We start from the raw sequence: 15,293 nt of genomic DNA on the forward strand, positions 1-15,293 counted from the left end.
CCCCTGAACACCTGGATTCTGAAATCTTTCAGAGGCTGGCCATTCACTCCAAGGGCCTTACAGTCCCGCCTGTACACAACCCAGGCATTTGTGATACTGACATCAATGACGTATGCAAACAAACGCAGGTACCACCTCTTGGACTTCATGGGGGTGCGGTAGAGGTGTATCAGCATGTCACTCTTATCAGTGCCCCCCATGTTGGCATTATAACTCCTGATGACAGCTGGACAGCTCACAGGCTCCTTCCTACTGCAGTACCTGATGACTGAGGACATTGGCTCCACCCCCATGTCTGTTGACAGCAGAGTGACCGCTTTGTTGACTCTGAATTTCCAGACCTCACCAAGGTGCCCTCTCACTACCAAGACCTTAAGGAGGTATTTAACAAGACACGCGCAACTTCTTTACCACCCCACCGTGCTTACGATTGTGCTATTGACTTGCTTCCAGGAACCTCTCCCCCCAGAGGCCGTCTGTACTCTTTATCTCCTCCAGAAAGAGAAGCCATGGAGCTATATATCAAGTCTTCCCTTGCTGCTGGAATAATTCGCCCTTCCTCCTCCCCTGCTGGTGCCGGATTCTTCTTCGTTGACAAGAAGGACAAGACCCTCCGTCCTTGCATTGATTATCGTGGCCTCAACGACATAACCATCAAGAACAGGTACCCCCTCCCTCTTATTTCGACTGCATTTGAACTATTACAAGGAGCTAAGATCTTTTCCAAGCTAGATCTAAGAAATGCCTACCATTTGATAAGAATAAGGGAGGGGGATGAATGGAAGACTGCCTTCAACACCCCTAGTGGTCACTACGAATATTTGGTAATGCCTTTTGGACTTACAAATGCCCCAGCTGTGTTCCAGGCACTGGTCAATGATGTCCTCCGAGACATGCTCAACGACTACGTCTTCGTCTATCTGGACGATATCCTCATCTTCTCTCCAGATGAGGAAACTCACATTCTGCACGTACGTCAGGTCGTACAGCGCCTACTAGAGAACCGGCTCTTTGTGAAAGCTGAAAAGTGTGAGTTCCATGTGTCCTCTGTGCCGTTCCTGGGGTTTGTGGTCTCACAAGACAACATCCAAATGGACCCCTCCAAGGTTAGTGCAGTCTCGGAATGGCCCACACCCACTAATCGCAAGCAAGTGCAACGTTTTCTGGGATTTGCTAACTTTTATAGAAGATTCATCAGAAACTTCAGTTCTATTGCTGCACCCCTGCACACCCTAACCTCCCCCCTTGTGAAGTTTCAGTGGTCCCCTCAGGCTGACAAGGCCTTCAAGAAGCTGAGAGTTAGTTTTGTGTCTGCCCCAATCCTGAGACTCCCAGATCCCCACCTTCAGTTCATTGTTGAGGTGGATGCTTCCGAAGTGGGCATCGGGGCTGTGCTCTCCCAGCGGTCTCCTACAGACAACAAGCTCCACCCCTGTGCTTACCTGTCACGGAAATTGTCCTCAGCCGAGGCCAACTACGATGTTGGTAACAGAGAGTTGTTGGCTGTCAAGGTGGCTCTGGAGGAGTGGCGTCATTGGTTGGAGGGGGCGGAACATCCTTTCCTCGTCTGGACAGATCACAAGAACTTGCAGTACATCAGGAGTGCTAAACGACTCAACGCAAGACAAGCCAGGTGGGCTCTCTTTTTTAATAGAATTCACTTTTGTCTCACTTACCGCCCTGGTTCTAAGAACAAGAAGCCTGATGCTCTGTCCCGCCTGTTTGACCAAAACACTGCCACAAGACCTCCCTATAACATCCTGCCTTCTTCATGTGTAGTGGGAGCAGTTACCTGGGGCATTGAAGGGAGGGTTAATAAGGCCAATGCCAACACCCAGGTGCCTAACAACTGCCCTCCTAACAGGTTGTTTGTCCCAGTGTCACTCCGTTCTCAGGTTATTCATTGGGCTCACACCTCCCGGTTCTCCTGCCATCCTGGAATTCTACGGACATCATTCATCGTTAGACAACGATTCTGGTGGCCCTGTTTGGAGAAAGATATCAAGGAGTATGTGGCAGCTTGTCCTGTGTGTTCCCAGTGTAAATCATCTCGGCGTCCTCCTCCGGGTCTCCTGCTACCTCTGCCTGTGCCCCATCGTCCATGGTCCGATATCTCACTAGACTTTGTCACAGGACTGCCACCTTCAGAAGGTAAGACCACTGTTCTAACAGTGGTGGACAGGTTTTCCAAAATGGTGCATTTCATTCCCTTACCAAAATTGCCATCTGCCAAAGAAACTGCAGAGGCCTTGCTGTCCAATGTGTTTCGTCTCCATGGTTTCCCTAAAGATGTTGTTTCAGACCGAGGTCCCCAGTTCATCTCAAAGTTTTGGAAAGCCTTCTGCTCCCTGCTGGGTGCCACTGTCAGCCTCTCTTCTGGTTATCACCCTGAGTCGAACGGGCAAACTGAACGGATGAATCAGGAGTTGGAGACCTGCCTTCGCTGCCTGGTCTCCCATAACCCATCTTCCTGGAGCAAACACCTGATATGGGCTGAGTATGCGCATAACACCTTACCATGCTCTTCTACTGGTTTTAGCCCTTTTCAGTGTGCCTATGGCTATCAGCCACCTCTGTTCCCTGAGCTAGAGTCGGAAGTCAGTGTCCCATCAGCTCAGGCCCTCATTCGACGTTGTCGGCGGATATGGAGACAGGCCCGGCTGGTGCTCCTCAGGACATCTGCAAGGTATAAGAGGGGAGCAGATCGTCGTCGAGTTGCAGCTCCCTCGTACCAGCCGGGGCAGAGAGTCTGGTTGTCCACCAAGGATCTCCCTCTGCGAGTGGAATCTCGTAAATTGGCCCCTAGATTTGTTGGACCATTCCCAGTGTCAAAAGTGGTCAATCCTGTTGCTGTTCGTTTAAAGCTCCCGAGACCCTGGAGGATTCATCCTACGTTTCATGTGGCACGCATCAAACCGGTTCAAGAGAGCACACTCGTTCCCGCCTCCAGACCCCCTCCACCCCCCCGGATTATTGATGGCGGACCGGCTTACTCCGTTAAGCGCCTCATGGCTGTTCGACGTCGGGGTCGAGGTCGTCAATACCTGGTTGACTGGAAAGGGTATGGTCCAGAAGAAAGATCTTGGGTGCCGTCAAGCAACATATTGGACCCTAGTCTCATTCGGGACTTCCACGACCGTCATCCAGATCAGCCTGGGACGTCGGGTGCCGTCCCTAAGAGGGGGGGTACTGTCATGTCCAGCTCAGGGTCTTAGGTTGTTTTTATTTCTATCTTGTTTTATTTTCTGTTTTGGGTCACTAACTTCTCCTCTCGTTTCAGATCCGTCACTTCCCGCCCTCATGTGTTTCCCACCTGTGTGATTGTCTGCCCCGCCCTGATTGTTCCCAGCTGCATCTCGTTGTCTTCCCCCTCACCCTACTATTTAGTCTGTAGCTTCCCTTCCTTTCAAATTTGTGGAGCTTCATGGCCGTTTTTCAAAAGCGTGAGTGAACGTAGCGACGTCGATGACGTCATACGCTGCATCCCTCTGTTAACTCAAATTATATGATTTAGACATGGATATTAACTCAAACACATTGATCCATATTAAATTAAAACACATCACTCGTTCAGAGAACTCAATAGTTTATTGTTTTGTTAACTAACTAGCTGCTTTTAAGTTCTGTACCCTTAATGGCTTTGAGTTAGTAATACTGTTCGGGTTTACAGTGCAGTTGTCCATGCAGCTTGGCTTAATTGAAAATATTTCAGTCTGCAGCACAACACAGAAAGAGCCCACCTCTAATTCAACAACCTCCTCCTCCTCCTTAGACTCTGGCCACCTCAGCATTCTCATCCTCCTTGACCTCACTGCAGCCCCTTGACACCAGCAGCCACACTATTCTTCTATCCTGCCTGGAACACACCGTCAGCATCACCGCCACTGCTCACTCCTAATCATTGGCTCCCTCTCCCTTACTGTATAGCTAATACAAACTAGAATGAGCTCTAGTTTTGCTCAGACTTATTGCTGATATGTTTTGAGGCATTAAGCCGTGCCCCATCCATCTCTGTTATAGGTCACCATACTTCATTTTCTCTCATTTCTCTGAAAGGGGGAAATCTGATTCCACCTATTGATTGCTGCATGAATGTGTTGCCTGGTGATGAAAGATGAGGTGTGCTTTGCTTTCATGTGATCAGATTAACCTCCAGCAGGGAGCGAGCTCTCTGCTCCGCCCTGCTTCTCCTGCAGTGTCAGGGTGCATGTGACGGCCACTTAGGGCGATTAAAGATCCAACGTGTTTAGTTTGTGTTGATGTTACACCCCCGTAAGGGGAGAAATAAAGAAGAAACAAACAAACACTGTTGTTGCTGGCTTTCATTCAATGGTGTAATGAATGACGCTCAGACAACCTGCTGGCGTAAAAACCATAAGTGTAAAACAATAACAAAAGCTTAAGACCAAACCAATCAATTACCGATATGCTTTTAAACTTAACCTTAGCAACATGAATTAAAATTAATTTATAACTGGCTTTTTAGCGTTTTTAAAGGATATATAACATTTTAGAAAGACACTAGTTTTAACATGTATTATTAGTTTAACTTATTGCACAATCTAATATCCATTACATTGAGACATCAGTCAGGACATTTCACTCATCAGATGTAATAACAAATGTAAGTAGCTTTGGAAATTGTGTTGGTTTTTCTCCTTGTTTTCTTAGACAAAATATGTATTAATGTATTTTCTTTACCATGTAATCAATTAAATAATATAGTGCTATAATTTAGATTTGACAATACCAGTTTCACAGTTGTAGAAAAACAAAGGAGGTGGACCCAACTGCAGAAACTGAAATAAGATTTATTTTAACAAAAAGGCAAGAGGCAAAATCCAAAATGGGAAAACACAGGGAGACACAAGGAGTCACAGGAAAAACTGACACTTCAACATCCGCCAAACATCTGAAAACTAATAACAATGATCTGACACAGAGGAGAAGAAACACAGAGGCTGTTTTCGAAACCGCGTACTACATACAGTATGTATACTGTATACTGCATACTGAGTTCAACAGTAGTATGTAGTATGACTGCCAGTCGTCGGGTTATTTTGCAGTATGCTTGGCACGGTTAAACTGGTTTCCGGTCCTGGAATGCGGAAGTAAACAACAGCCCATCTGGAGGCAATTAACATAATTAAAATAAAACAAGTCTACAATCTCTCATATATTCTGTCATTTATACACGATGCCCTGGGTTGAAATATGATTGGCATGCTATTAAAATTGTAGTATACTTTTCAGACACTCAGGTTTAACTTTTACTCAGCTGTGAATAATTTGTAGTAATAGAGCAAGCCAAGGACCCTGTAATTGCAGCTGCTTGTCCAGCTGTGGCACATGCACTGTACAGTCGAAAAAGCAGGAAAATCAGAGGTAGTAAGACTTGTAAATATATGAACATGTCATATTTGTTATTGGTTCATGCCCATAATGTGGCAAGATATTCAGTCTTCGCCACTGACGAGTTCAAACAGCTGCGCTCTGGCATTTTGATCTCTGACCTGGCACTTTGCATTGTGGGAAACAGTACGCGAGATAGACTGGTCCAATGCATACTGTAAATTTTTCCCGAATCAGTATGACATCCTGGTATTTTTGGCATACTGCATAATACATTTTGGCCAAATCAGTATGTACTAGTAGTATAGTATGGGGTCCCGAAAACAGCCAGAGACTAAATAGACACAGGGGTAATCAGACACAGGCGAAGACAATGAGGGCAATCAGACTGGAGGCAAACACACAGAGGCCGGAAGAAAGACAAGACAAGAAACACTGAGGACAACTACAACAAAAATCATGAAACATTGAAGACAGAGAAACGCAAGAATGTAACAACAAGACAGACTAGAACATAGAGAAACACCAGGATAACAGATTATAAAATAAACAGGAAACACTTAAGATTAACATTAAACACACAAGGGAAACTAGCAATACTAGGATGAATAACAAGGAAACCTCAACTTAGAAATAGACAAAAATGCAAAACTAAAGACTAAATCATGACAACCAGTCCTCATTTATTACATACATTGAAATAGATTGGAGGTTTTCAGCCTCCTCTATTTTCCCTGCACACAAGACTAGACCAGAAACCATCTTTGATATGGTTTTTCAACTTTCTCACTTTGCCAGTGAGATTCTCCATCCGAGCAGCTGCTGACATTTGTCTCCAGCCCTCCAACAGGCCAAATGCTCTTTTCATGTCATTGTTCTGGGGCTGGAAATAAAAAAAAGTTACCTCTCATACTGACCGACATCAGGTCCACTGATAGTGACTTAAATGTCCTCTTAGCAGTTCCTCTGCAGAACAAAGCTCCAACAGAGGGCAAATGTTTAACAAAAAGAAAATGGCACAGAAAGATCAGGTCTTCATGTTTTACCTTGTGGACTTTTAGAAATTTGGAATTGCAAGAGCTTTTTAAATGTCAGCATAACACATGCCACACAGCAAGATGTGCCGCCTTCTTGAGATCAGGTGATTGAAACTGTTTGATGTGAACGCCCAAATTGACTGCTTAAGGAACATGGAAGCTTTAAAAAAAAAAAAATCATCATTTTTAGAGGAAGCTGCATGTAGTACAGATTCAATGGAAAATACTCTAAAAGCATTTTAATGTGGAGTCCCATGCTCTGTTGTGACACTGGCTCACTGTACATGATTACAACATCAAGACATCAGACACTGAATAAAATATATCTAATGATGATGCCGGCACACTTCAGCCGCATGTTTGATATATGATCAGACTCCTCGGCCTGCGTCATGAGGGGTTGGATGAAAAAGGTAGTTTGACTATGGAGTCTGAAATAATAAAAGGGTGCAAGTCTGTAGTTATGATCAGCTCTGTTGATGTGTTTCATTCAGACAGGTCAAATTTAAAAACCTGTGACAGAGACAATGGCTATGTTTTCATTAGGGAAATAACACCTTGTCTTATACAATGCAGTGCACAATACCCAGTCTATATTTGTATTTCTGTCACTCGCGACGACATTGACAATGATCGATTGATTCTTGGAGTTCAGATGAGGAGTTACCTTTATGATAAATCCTCAATTGATTAATAAAGTGTGCTTTGACTTTTTTTAACATGTTATAGCACTTGATATCCTGACAATGATATCAGTGTCTTTTGATATCAATTTCACGTCCATTAATATTAATGTCACTGGTCTTCGAGTCTTGTGGTTGACACCGGTCTGAATTGCTGCAATGTTTACATGGAACCCCACTCATTTTGGACATCTCCAGTTAGTCTTCAGTGCACAGCTGATCGCATTGTGGCAGACAGTGAGCATCCATTGCAATGTGATATCAGGCTCTAACATGCTATTAAGACACGCTATGATATTGACTCATAAAAAAATATATGTAGATGCTCTACCAAGCAATATTTAAATCCACATTCTGACCTGAGTTATAAACCAAAAATAGACCCCGGAGCTCTGATATAACTAGACTTAAAGTTCCATCAGATGAAGGTGTATTGGATATTGATGCTCTGACTGATTTATTAAGCTCCCTCATTAGTCAAGTTCACAGTCAAGGGCACTCACAACTGGTATTTAGTTGTGTTAAATTGTACTGTGGGTTTGTTTATGTAAATGTACTTGTGAATACACACACACAACATATATGTTGTATTTAAATTGTCTACACAGATGAAGATATGCAAAACATTTGCACCTTCGCAAATTGTGTTTTTATTTTGATGATTGAGTTTTCACTATGATTATGTAATGAACTTTCTGTTAAAGCATTCTGAGAATGTATTTGTGTGTATACACGCTGCCAACTCAATAAAAAGTTGTCAACAAAAAAGAGCTGTCTATAGTCTAATAGTACATGTATAAATAGACTAATGGATGATATTTCCTTTTTTTCCTGATGAAAAGTTATTTTCATTTAATTGATTTATTTAAGGTTATTTTCATCAGTGGGCATATGTATCATATGTATACGATACATTGCTGAATTTGGAGTTCTTATTGCAGAGCTTCAAATGTTTTGACTTTCGGATTCAGGATGACCCCGATGAAGGCCACAAGCCGAATCCCGTGGGACTAATTTTTTAATATAATTGAACTTTATGCTACAAGTGTTGCTGGAGCTTTTTGACCTCTTCTAGCTTTTCACTCTTCATGCACCTTGGTAGTTGGTGAAATTGTGCCGGAAAATCCCACTCTGGACTTTCAGACTTGGCTATCTTTTTTCATGACCACATTTCCATCCAAAACATTGAGGTAATACTTAGTTATTTTGGGGTGGTGTAAACCTTGGACATATTCTTATCTTCTCCTCTTCCTCCGGGTCAGAGCTGATTCATTTAGAAATCGCTCTGCCTGATGCTGCTTACGACCATCTGGAGAGCCGGTCATTGCTCTGCTGTAATTTACTGTCACAAATCACTGCAATGCTTAATTTTCCAACAGCACAGAGGGTTCAGGAGAGAAAATCAATGTCCTCTCAGAGGCTATACTCCATCAATCCAACTATCTGAAGCTTGATGGGAAAGAAAAACAGGGGGTGGGGACAATTTGCAGAATGGAGAAAGGGATGGGACGGAGTGAGTTTAAGGCCCTACAGTGGTATGGTATCATGCAATTTCTGTCTTGACTTGTCCTATTTTGACACCTGTGTTATGTTACCAATAGCATGTACATACAGTAAATCATTAAGATGGGGCATCGTCTCATATTTCATAGAAATTAAACAAATACAACTTTGGCTGTAATCTCAACTCAACTCATCTTTATTTATATAGCACTTTAAACACAACATAGTTGATCCAAAGTGCTGAACATTGCAGAAACAAAGCATTAGAAAGTAACAGACAAGAACGCAAACAATAAAAAAAAGAAAAGAACAAGTGACAGTTAATTCCAGTGTAACAAAAGAATAACAGAGCTATGGGTTTTTGTGCTTGATGGGTTACTGAACATTAAAGGCAATTGAGTAAAAATATGTTTTAAGGCGAGTTTTAAAAACACCAATAGTGTGAGTGAGACAGATGTCTGGGGGCAAAGAGTTCCACAGTTTTGGTCCTGCAATAGAAAAAAGCCCGATCCCAATTGCACGTTGTCCTGGATCTAGGCAGTGACAGAAGGTTTTGTGCTGATGACCTAAGATCTCTCACCGGCTGATATGGGGACAGGAGTTCTGAGAGGTAGGCGGGGGCAAGTCCATTTAATGCCTTAAACACAGTCAGAAGTATTTTAAAATCAATCCTCTGCTTGACTGTCAGTCAAGTCAGTGTCACTATGGATTACAAATCCTGAATACAATGACCGTAAATTACTGCTTTGTAGAAGAATATTCACAGACAATGACTTATTGAATAATGAAGCCTCTTATTTGAGATCAAATAATAACAAACACACAATAGATTAGGGAGTCCATTAGCATACATAATTATAACTTGTGTGAAGGATGAATGGCAAATCAGAGTTGGAGAGGTTGGATTAAAAAAATGTGATATTTGGTTTAAAAAAAAGCCTATAAAATCATTTTTCTTCAAAATAGCACACATTTAAAGGCTCATGACCAACACTTCATATTTGACAGTAGGGAACTATGATAGGAGGTTGGCAAAACACAGGTAAGGAAGCAGGAAGAAAACCAATTATATGGTCTGAGGGGGAGAAAAAAAAATGGAAGAAGGAAAAATAGATATAGTTGTGCATTATAATAGAAGAGATCCAGAGATGGGCTAGTAAGAAGTCTGATCAGTGACTCATGAAGACATGAGTCTTTGGTCTGGAGTCTACGAAAATATTTTGCATCGAAGCAGCCGTTTAAAAAGTGACATCATATAAAAATGTCTCAAAACATAAATCATTCATTATTTACCACTACAAACTGATTGTAGATGATTATTTCAGGTTACAGACAATAAATACAAACGTTATGTTAAATGTAACCCTTCAGGTTGTTTGCCCCTCTGATGAAACTGATTAGTTACATAACCTACCCTGTGGCCCTGAAGTCCAATTTTACTCCTTCTGCTCTTTCAGTTCACACCTGGCTTTGGTTTTGTTGATAGGGATTACAGAATACATTTTCCCCATAGGACTAAAACAATACCACGATACATGGCCGGACGTTCCCTGAATGACTCATGGTGTGGTTATTTAGCCTCTTCTTTGTCTCCTTTCAGTTTCAGTGGTGGACAGCAAGGTGATCCTGGAGGGTCTGCAGTGGTTAGGCCCCATGCCAATCAATCTGGCTGTCAGCTACAGGATCCTGAATGCGGAGTCTGCATTCTTCTTACAGGAGGCCAATCGGGTCATAATGAGGAACACCTGCCTTCCAGCGCAAACAAGAAAACGCAATACAGAGTTACCCTTGGGGTCAATAAAGTTTAAGGTTCAAGCTGGAACAAATACACCGGAAACTAAGAAACACAAGAATACGAATTACAAATTTAAACAGGAAGTTACAAAATGAAGAAATAAACAAACTAAACAAAAAGGTAAATCCTGACCCCCAGAGGGAAATACACAACTGCAGCGGAACCAAAGTGAAATAAAATGCCAATACAAATACTAATAATCGGCCAACAACTTATCATCATCTAAAAAACCCCAGTCATGCGCACATTGTTTTATAATGCCTGCTTGGGGCCTGTTGCTTTTTTGCCTGGGAAGTCAGCATGGTTCTCTTCTCTCTGTGTTGGCTAAAAGGGAGAGGGGGGAGATTGGCTGAAAGTGTTAAGGGGACTGGCAGTCTTCTCTGCCCTCTGCTTGTGTGGCCCACAGTGCTTCCGTCTCATTTTTGCCACAATTTCTTCTCCCACTCGTGTTTTGAGTGAAGGAAAAAGAGGATGAAGAGGCATTAATATTGAAACTGTCTTTTTCCCCTCAAGATGGTAAATCGTTCTGTGGGCAGCAACTGCCAGCTAGCACCCCAAGGAGTGGGATGGCAAACTGTTTTGAAGAGGTCATGAACAGGGCAACCAGAGCTCTGGAAATTGCCCTTCCCCATGGACCTCAGTCTGGTTTTTACTCTGAACATGTGTGATTCTATTTCTGACAACCTTTTTCTGTATTTCTTTTGATTTGTTATTACTCATCTGTTATGATCTTAAAGGTTTTTAAGTGGACCCGAAAGCAAGACCGGAAAACAGGGTGGTGGGTAAAGGGGTATTTATTGAAGTGAGGCTGCTGGTGAAGAGTGGTGAGGCGCTGGAGCTTGTTGGTTGGAGGCACTGGGGAAAAAAAGAAGACAAGGGAATAATTAGTGACAGGTATCCAAAGCACAAAAAAAGTCTACTGATACTGAGAAGCCAATCTACCACGGTGTAGGCAGAAATAATCTGGCAGCTTGGGAGAGGTGGCCCAGGGTATAAATGCTGCAGCCGGTGATTACAGATGACGAACAGGTGAGTGATTGCAGAGAGCTCCAGCAGCCAATAAGCCACACCCAGCCTCTGAAAGAACAAAAACACAAGCACCAAACAAGGAAAAATACACAGAAACGTCCAATCACCACATCATCACAAGAACTCTGAACTGTCCAACAGCATCTCTCACTCATTCAATATTAATGAGCAAAATCATTTGTTTTAATGATGTGCGCACACACCTTAGCACCTGACCAAGTGGCTCATTAAACTTCTAGGGTATAAAGGTGTTTGCAGAGCCACAGCTTGCACTCCGAGAGATCCCGGTAGACCAAGACAGTTGTTTCCTTTCAGTGCACATGCGCCGACCGCGAAAGCTGCCTGTTGCAGTTGCTCTTGTTCGTTTCTTACTTTTCTAGTACTTTACTGTCTTTTGAATTTATTTTATTATTTCTATTTTTTGACTGGCTCCTTCTTTAAGCTGTGCCCTCTCTCTTTGTGCTTTTTGAGAGAGTTCTGGACTTTGTTTCAACATGGAAACAACTTAATTCATCCCCACCACCGTCGCGCATAAACCCCGTATTGTTTACAGTCAGGATCAGCTGTCAGCGCTGAAGACGGCTGGCACAGCGGCTACAGCAATAGTTATTCCGGCAGAAATATGGAAATACAGAACACACAGGGGATGCAGAGGAGGGAAGAAGCTGCGGAGGAAGGGACCGAGACACCAGAGACTTAGGTAGAGGAGCTTTAAGCCTTGTCTCCCCACTCTCATCATGGGTAATGTGAGGTCCCTGGCGAATGAGATGGACGTTAACAAGGAGTCAGAGGGAGTATCGGCAAGGCAGCTTGATGTGTTTCACTGAATCGTGACTGCATCAGGATGTTCCCGACATCAACGTCTCCCTCAACGGCTTCCAAGACCGTGCGGGCCGGGAGCGGTAAGAAGAAAGGCGGGGGGCTCGCCGTTCTCATTAACAACCGATGGTGTCATCCCGGTCACGTAACGATCGTGCAAGTGACTAGTTTTGGTAATTTCCGCACACATTACATATGGCCGCCCTGCTGTACCTCAGTAAGGTCGAGAAGCATGTGGTCCTCACTCAGCCAATCAGAAGAGATCACCCTACGTCACAGATTCCGCTACTGTGGCATTTGACCAATCAGCAGAGACCTGGAGCGAATCCAACTTCCTGTTTTCTCTGAGGCTCGGCTCACTGTACATTTCTGTACAAAACAAAAAAAATTACCATGGTAAGTTGATGAAACTCACACATTTTATTGTTGAATAGTTGTGCTAAGTGATGACATATGTGTTGTTCGTGGAGGACTTAGTGAAATGAGTGTTAACTAGGTTTGTCCATTTTTGGACATATGCCCGATGCACTGAACAATTTGTACTTGCAGCATTTTATTGACAAAAAAAGCAATACAACTTAGGACATTATGTTTTAATGTTGCCAAATGTTTTTATAACGCTATACAGTGATTCAGAGAGAATTTTAACCCAGAAATATTAACCCTTGTGTGGTGTTCATATTTTAGCTATTCAGCCAGTGTTCGTGGGTCTTGTGGACCTGCTGCATTTTGGGGTTTTTAACAACAAAATCAAACAATTTTATGTTAAAATACTCAACAGATGTTGACTTCATCCCAATTACAAGCAATATAAACAACATATATGGTTAATATTCGCCCTTTACCTTTTGGAAGTAGCTGATGCTCAATCTTATCCTCTTCTTCAAAGTCACTGTCACACTCTGAATTTTCAGAAATGTAATCCTCACACACTCTTCTCTCTTTACCAAAATCAATTGCAAGGCTCTCTGAGAAGATAATCTTTTGGCCATCTTGATCAGTTGTGATAAGGAACCACACTGACAAAGCTATATATATATATATACACACAGTATATTATATATATTTTAATTAGCCCCGGGTCCGGTGGACCCGAACATCCTGTATGTAATATAAATGTTTAGCGGGGTGTACAGTGTGTGGTCATTGAAAATGAGGTGGTGTAACAACACCACAGGTAAGTGAACCCAAAAGCACGACTCACGACGCAGTCTTTGATGGGGGAAAAAAAACAGTCTTTACTCTTGAAGAAGATACAATCCAAAAAAGTGATCAAAGGGGAAACAAAAGGCTTGAACGCTTCTCACAGGGATCGAAGACGAACTGGCACAGAAGTTAGGGTAACATCAACATGACGGTGTGCCAGTGACTGAAGCCACTACCATTCAACTGACTGGCATTATTTCAAGTCTCAGGCTGTTCCTTGTTCTAAGTCATCTGCTGTGGTGAGTAAAAAAGTTTCTCAAACTTCTCGTGTCTTTACAGGTGTATAATGTTAACAGAAGCTATAACGTTAGCATGCTAATATCTTGAGCTAACTGTTGTTGAAACTGCAGCAACGTTATTTAGCTGCACTTTGGCCCTACTGTGGAGGCAGGTAAGCTGCTGCGCTAACGTGTTTGAGATCAAATATAATGTTCTTCGTCGTAATCATTTGTCAGACTGCAGGACAAAGAAGAACGGAACGCAACGTAAATTATTTTTAAATATTTAATTAACCATTAAATAGAGAGCTGTGTGACTAACTAAACTATGTTTAATGAGTGATCCTGGTTTCGTATGTGACTGATCTTTCCCATCAGGTTGAAGTGGAGGAAGAGCACTGAACTTCAAGCTTTAAAGACACCAGGTAAGAAGTAAGCCATTTCTAAACTTTTCATATTATTACCTGTGAACCCACAGCCTTCTGTCTGCCCCAGCAGTACAGTGATAATCTTTAATGGTCTACTGCATTATAACATTAGGGACATTTTCCACTGTGGTGACAAAAGTTTCATATTGGTGAGGGCTGTTTGTTGAAACTGTAGTTTGCGGTGTGATGAACTGTACTGCCTTACAAACATACATGTCTTTGTTCAACAGAACATTATAAAATAGTTTCAAGTATATAGTGCAAGCAGTTTTTCACAGGGCCATTATTTTAACTAATCTTGGCTTGTTTTCATATCATTTGTGCCCATTAAGGAAGAGCTGCTGAAGGCATTTCGTCATCCCCCCAGTCACCTGACTCACCAGATATCAACCTTTGTATTGGTGAGTATGATTTGTTGTTAAATTAAAATAAACATAAGCATTTGATTATGATGAGCTGGAATAATCTAAATTATGTCATATTGCTAATTGAATCTATTTCCCTTGGATCAAACTGAATATTAAGTAAAACTACAAATAATCTATTTACAGTGTTACAGTTAAAAACTGTTCATCAATATACTTTTATGTTTCTGTAGGTCTGCAGTTGTTTGCTGAGTTCCATTGCATCACAAATATGAACCTTCACAACACATTCTACAGCCAGCTGGAGCGACACACACTGCAACAGCTTGTCTCGTACAGGCAGAAGGCCTCAGCGACATGAGAGACAGACGCTGCAGGAGGATTTATAAGCTGTAGGTAAATGACATACGGTTAATAATGATCATTCTTATAGTCATAATGAGAATTTAAAAAGGAATTTTTTTTTGGCCTAGGAACAGCATGATGTACACAAGAAGCACTCTGGCTCTTCATACCCTCCCATTGTACCGACAAGGGGATCTTCAAGACCTGCAGGGTATGTACTCAGTGCAATTGTGCAATTATGAAAATGTCAATATCAATGACTAGTGTAAACTGTTTTTGTAAAGTAAAATGTGACTTCCTGCATTTTACAGACTTTAATAGAAGAAGAGATGGGTTTAGATTTTTCTGTATTCTATCTAATTATAAGGCTAATTACAGTGAAAGAGTATAAGGACTGTTATTGTTCTTCCACTCCATGAGGCATACTGTATTAGGCCAGGTCCAACTGTAAGACATTTTCAATCCTTGTTGAACATGAGAAAATCTTCCCGTAGTTAGGCTGAAGCTAAAATG

At 42.2% G+C, this 15,293-nt stretch overlaps 1 protein-coding gene across 1 annotated transcript; it reads left to right on the forward strand.

Moving 5' to 3' along the window:
* The first annotated feature begins 219 nt into the window (after nt 1-219).
* lrfn4b (leucine rich repeat and fibronectin type III domain containing 4b) lies at nt 220-12,305 on the forward strand. The gene is made up of 4 exons (XM_065965805.1): nt 220-309; nt 351-3,186; nt 10,176-10,303; nt 12,243-12,305. Exons 1-4 carry the CDS (start codon nt 220-222, stop codon nt 12,303-12,305), a joined length of 3,117 nt encoding a protein of 1,038 aa, XP_065821877.1.
* Nucleotides 12,306-15,293: the final 2,988 nt, after the last annotated feature.

This window comes from Labrus bergylta, chromosome 17 (assembly GCF_963930695.1).
Source record: "Labrus bergylta chromosome 17, fLabBer1.1, whole genome shotgun sequence".
Taxonomy (NCBI): domain Eukaryota; kingdom Metazoa; phylum Chordata; class Actinopteri; order Labriformes; family Labridae; genus Labrus; species Labrus bergylta.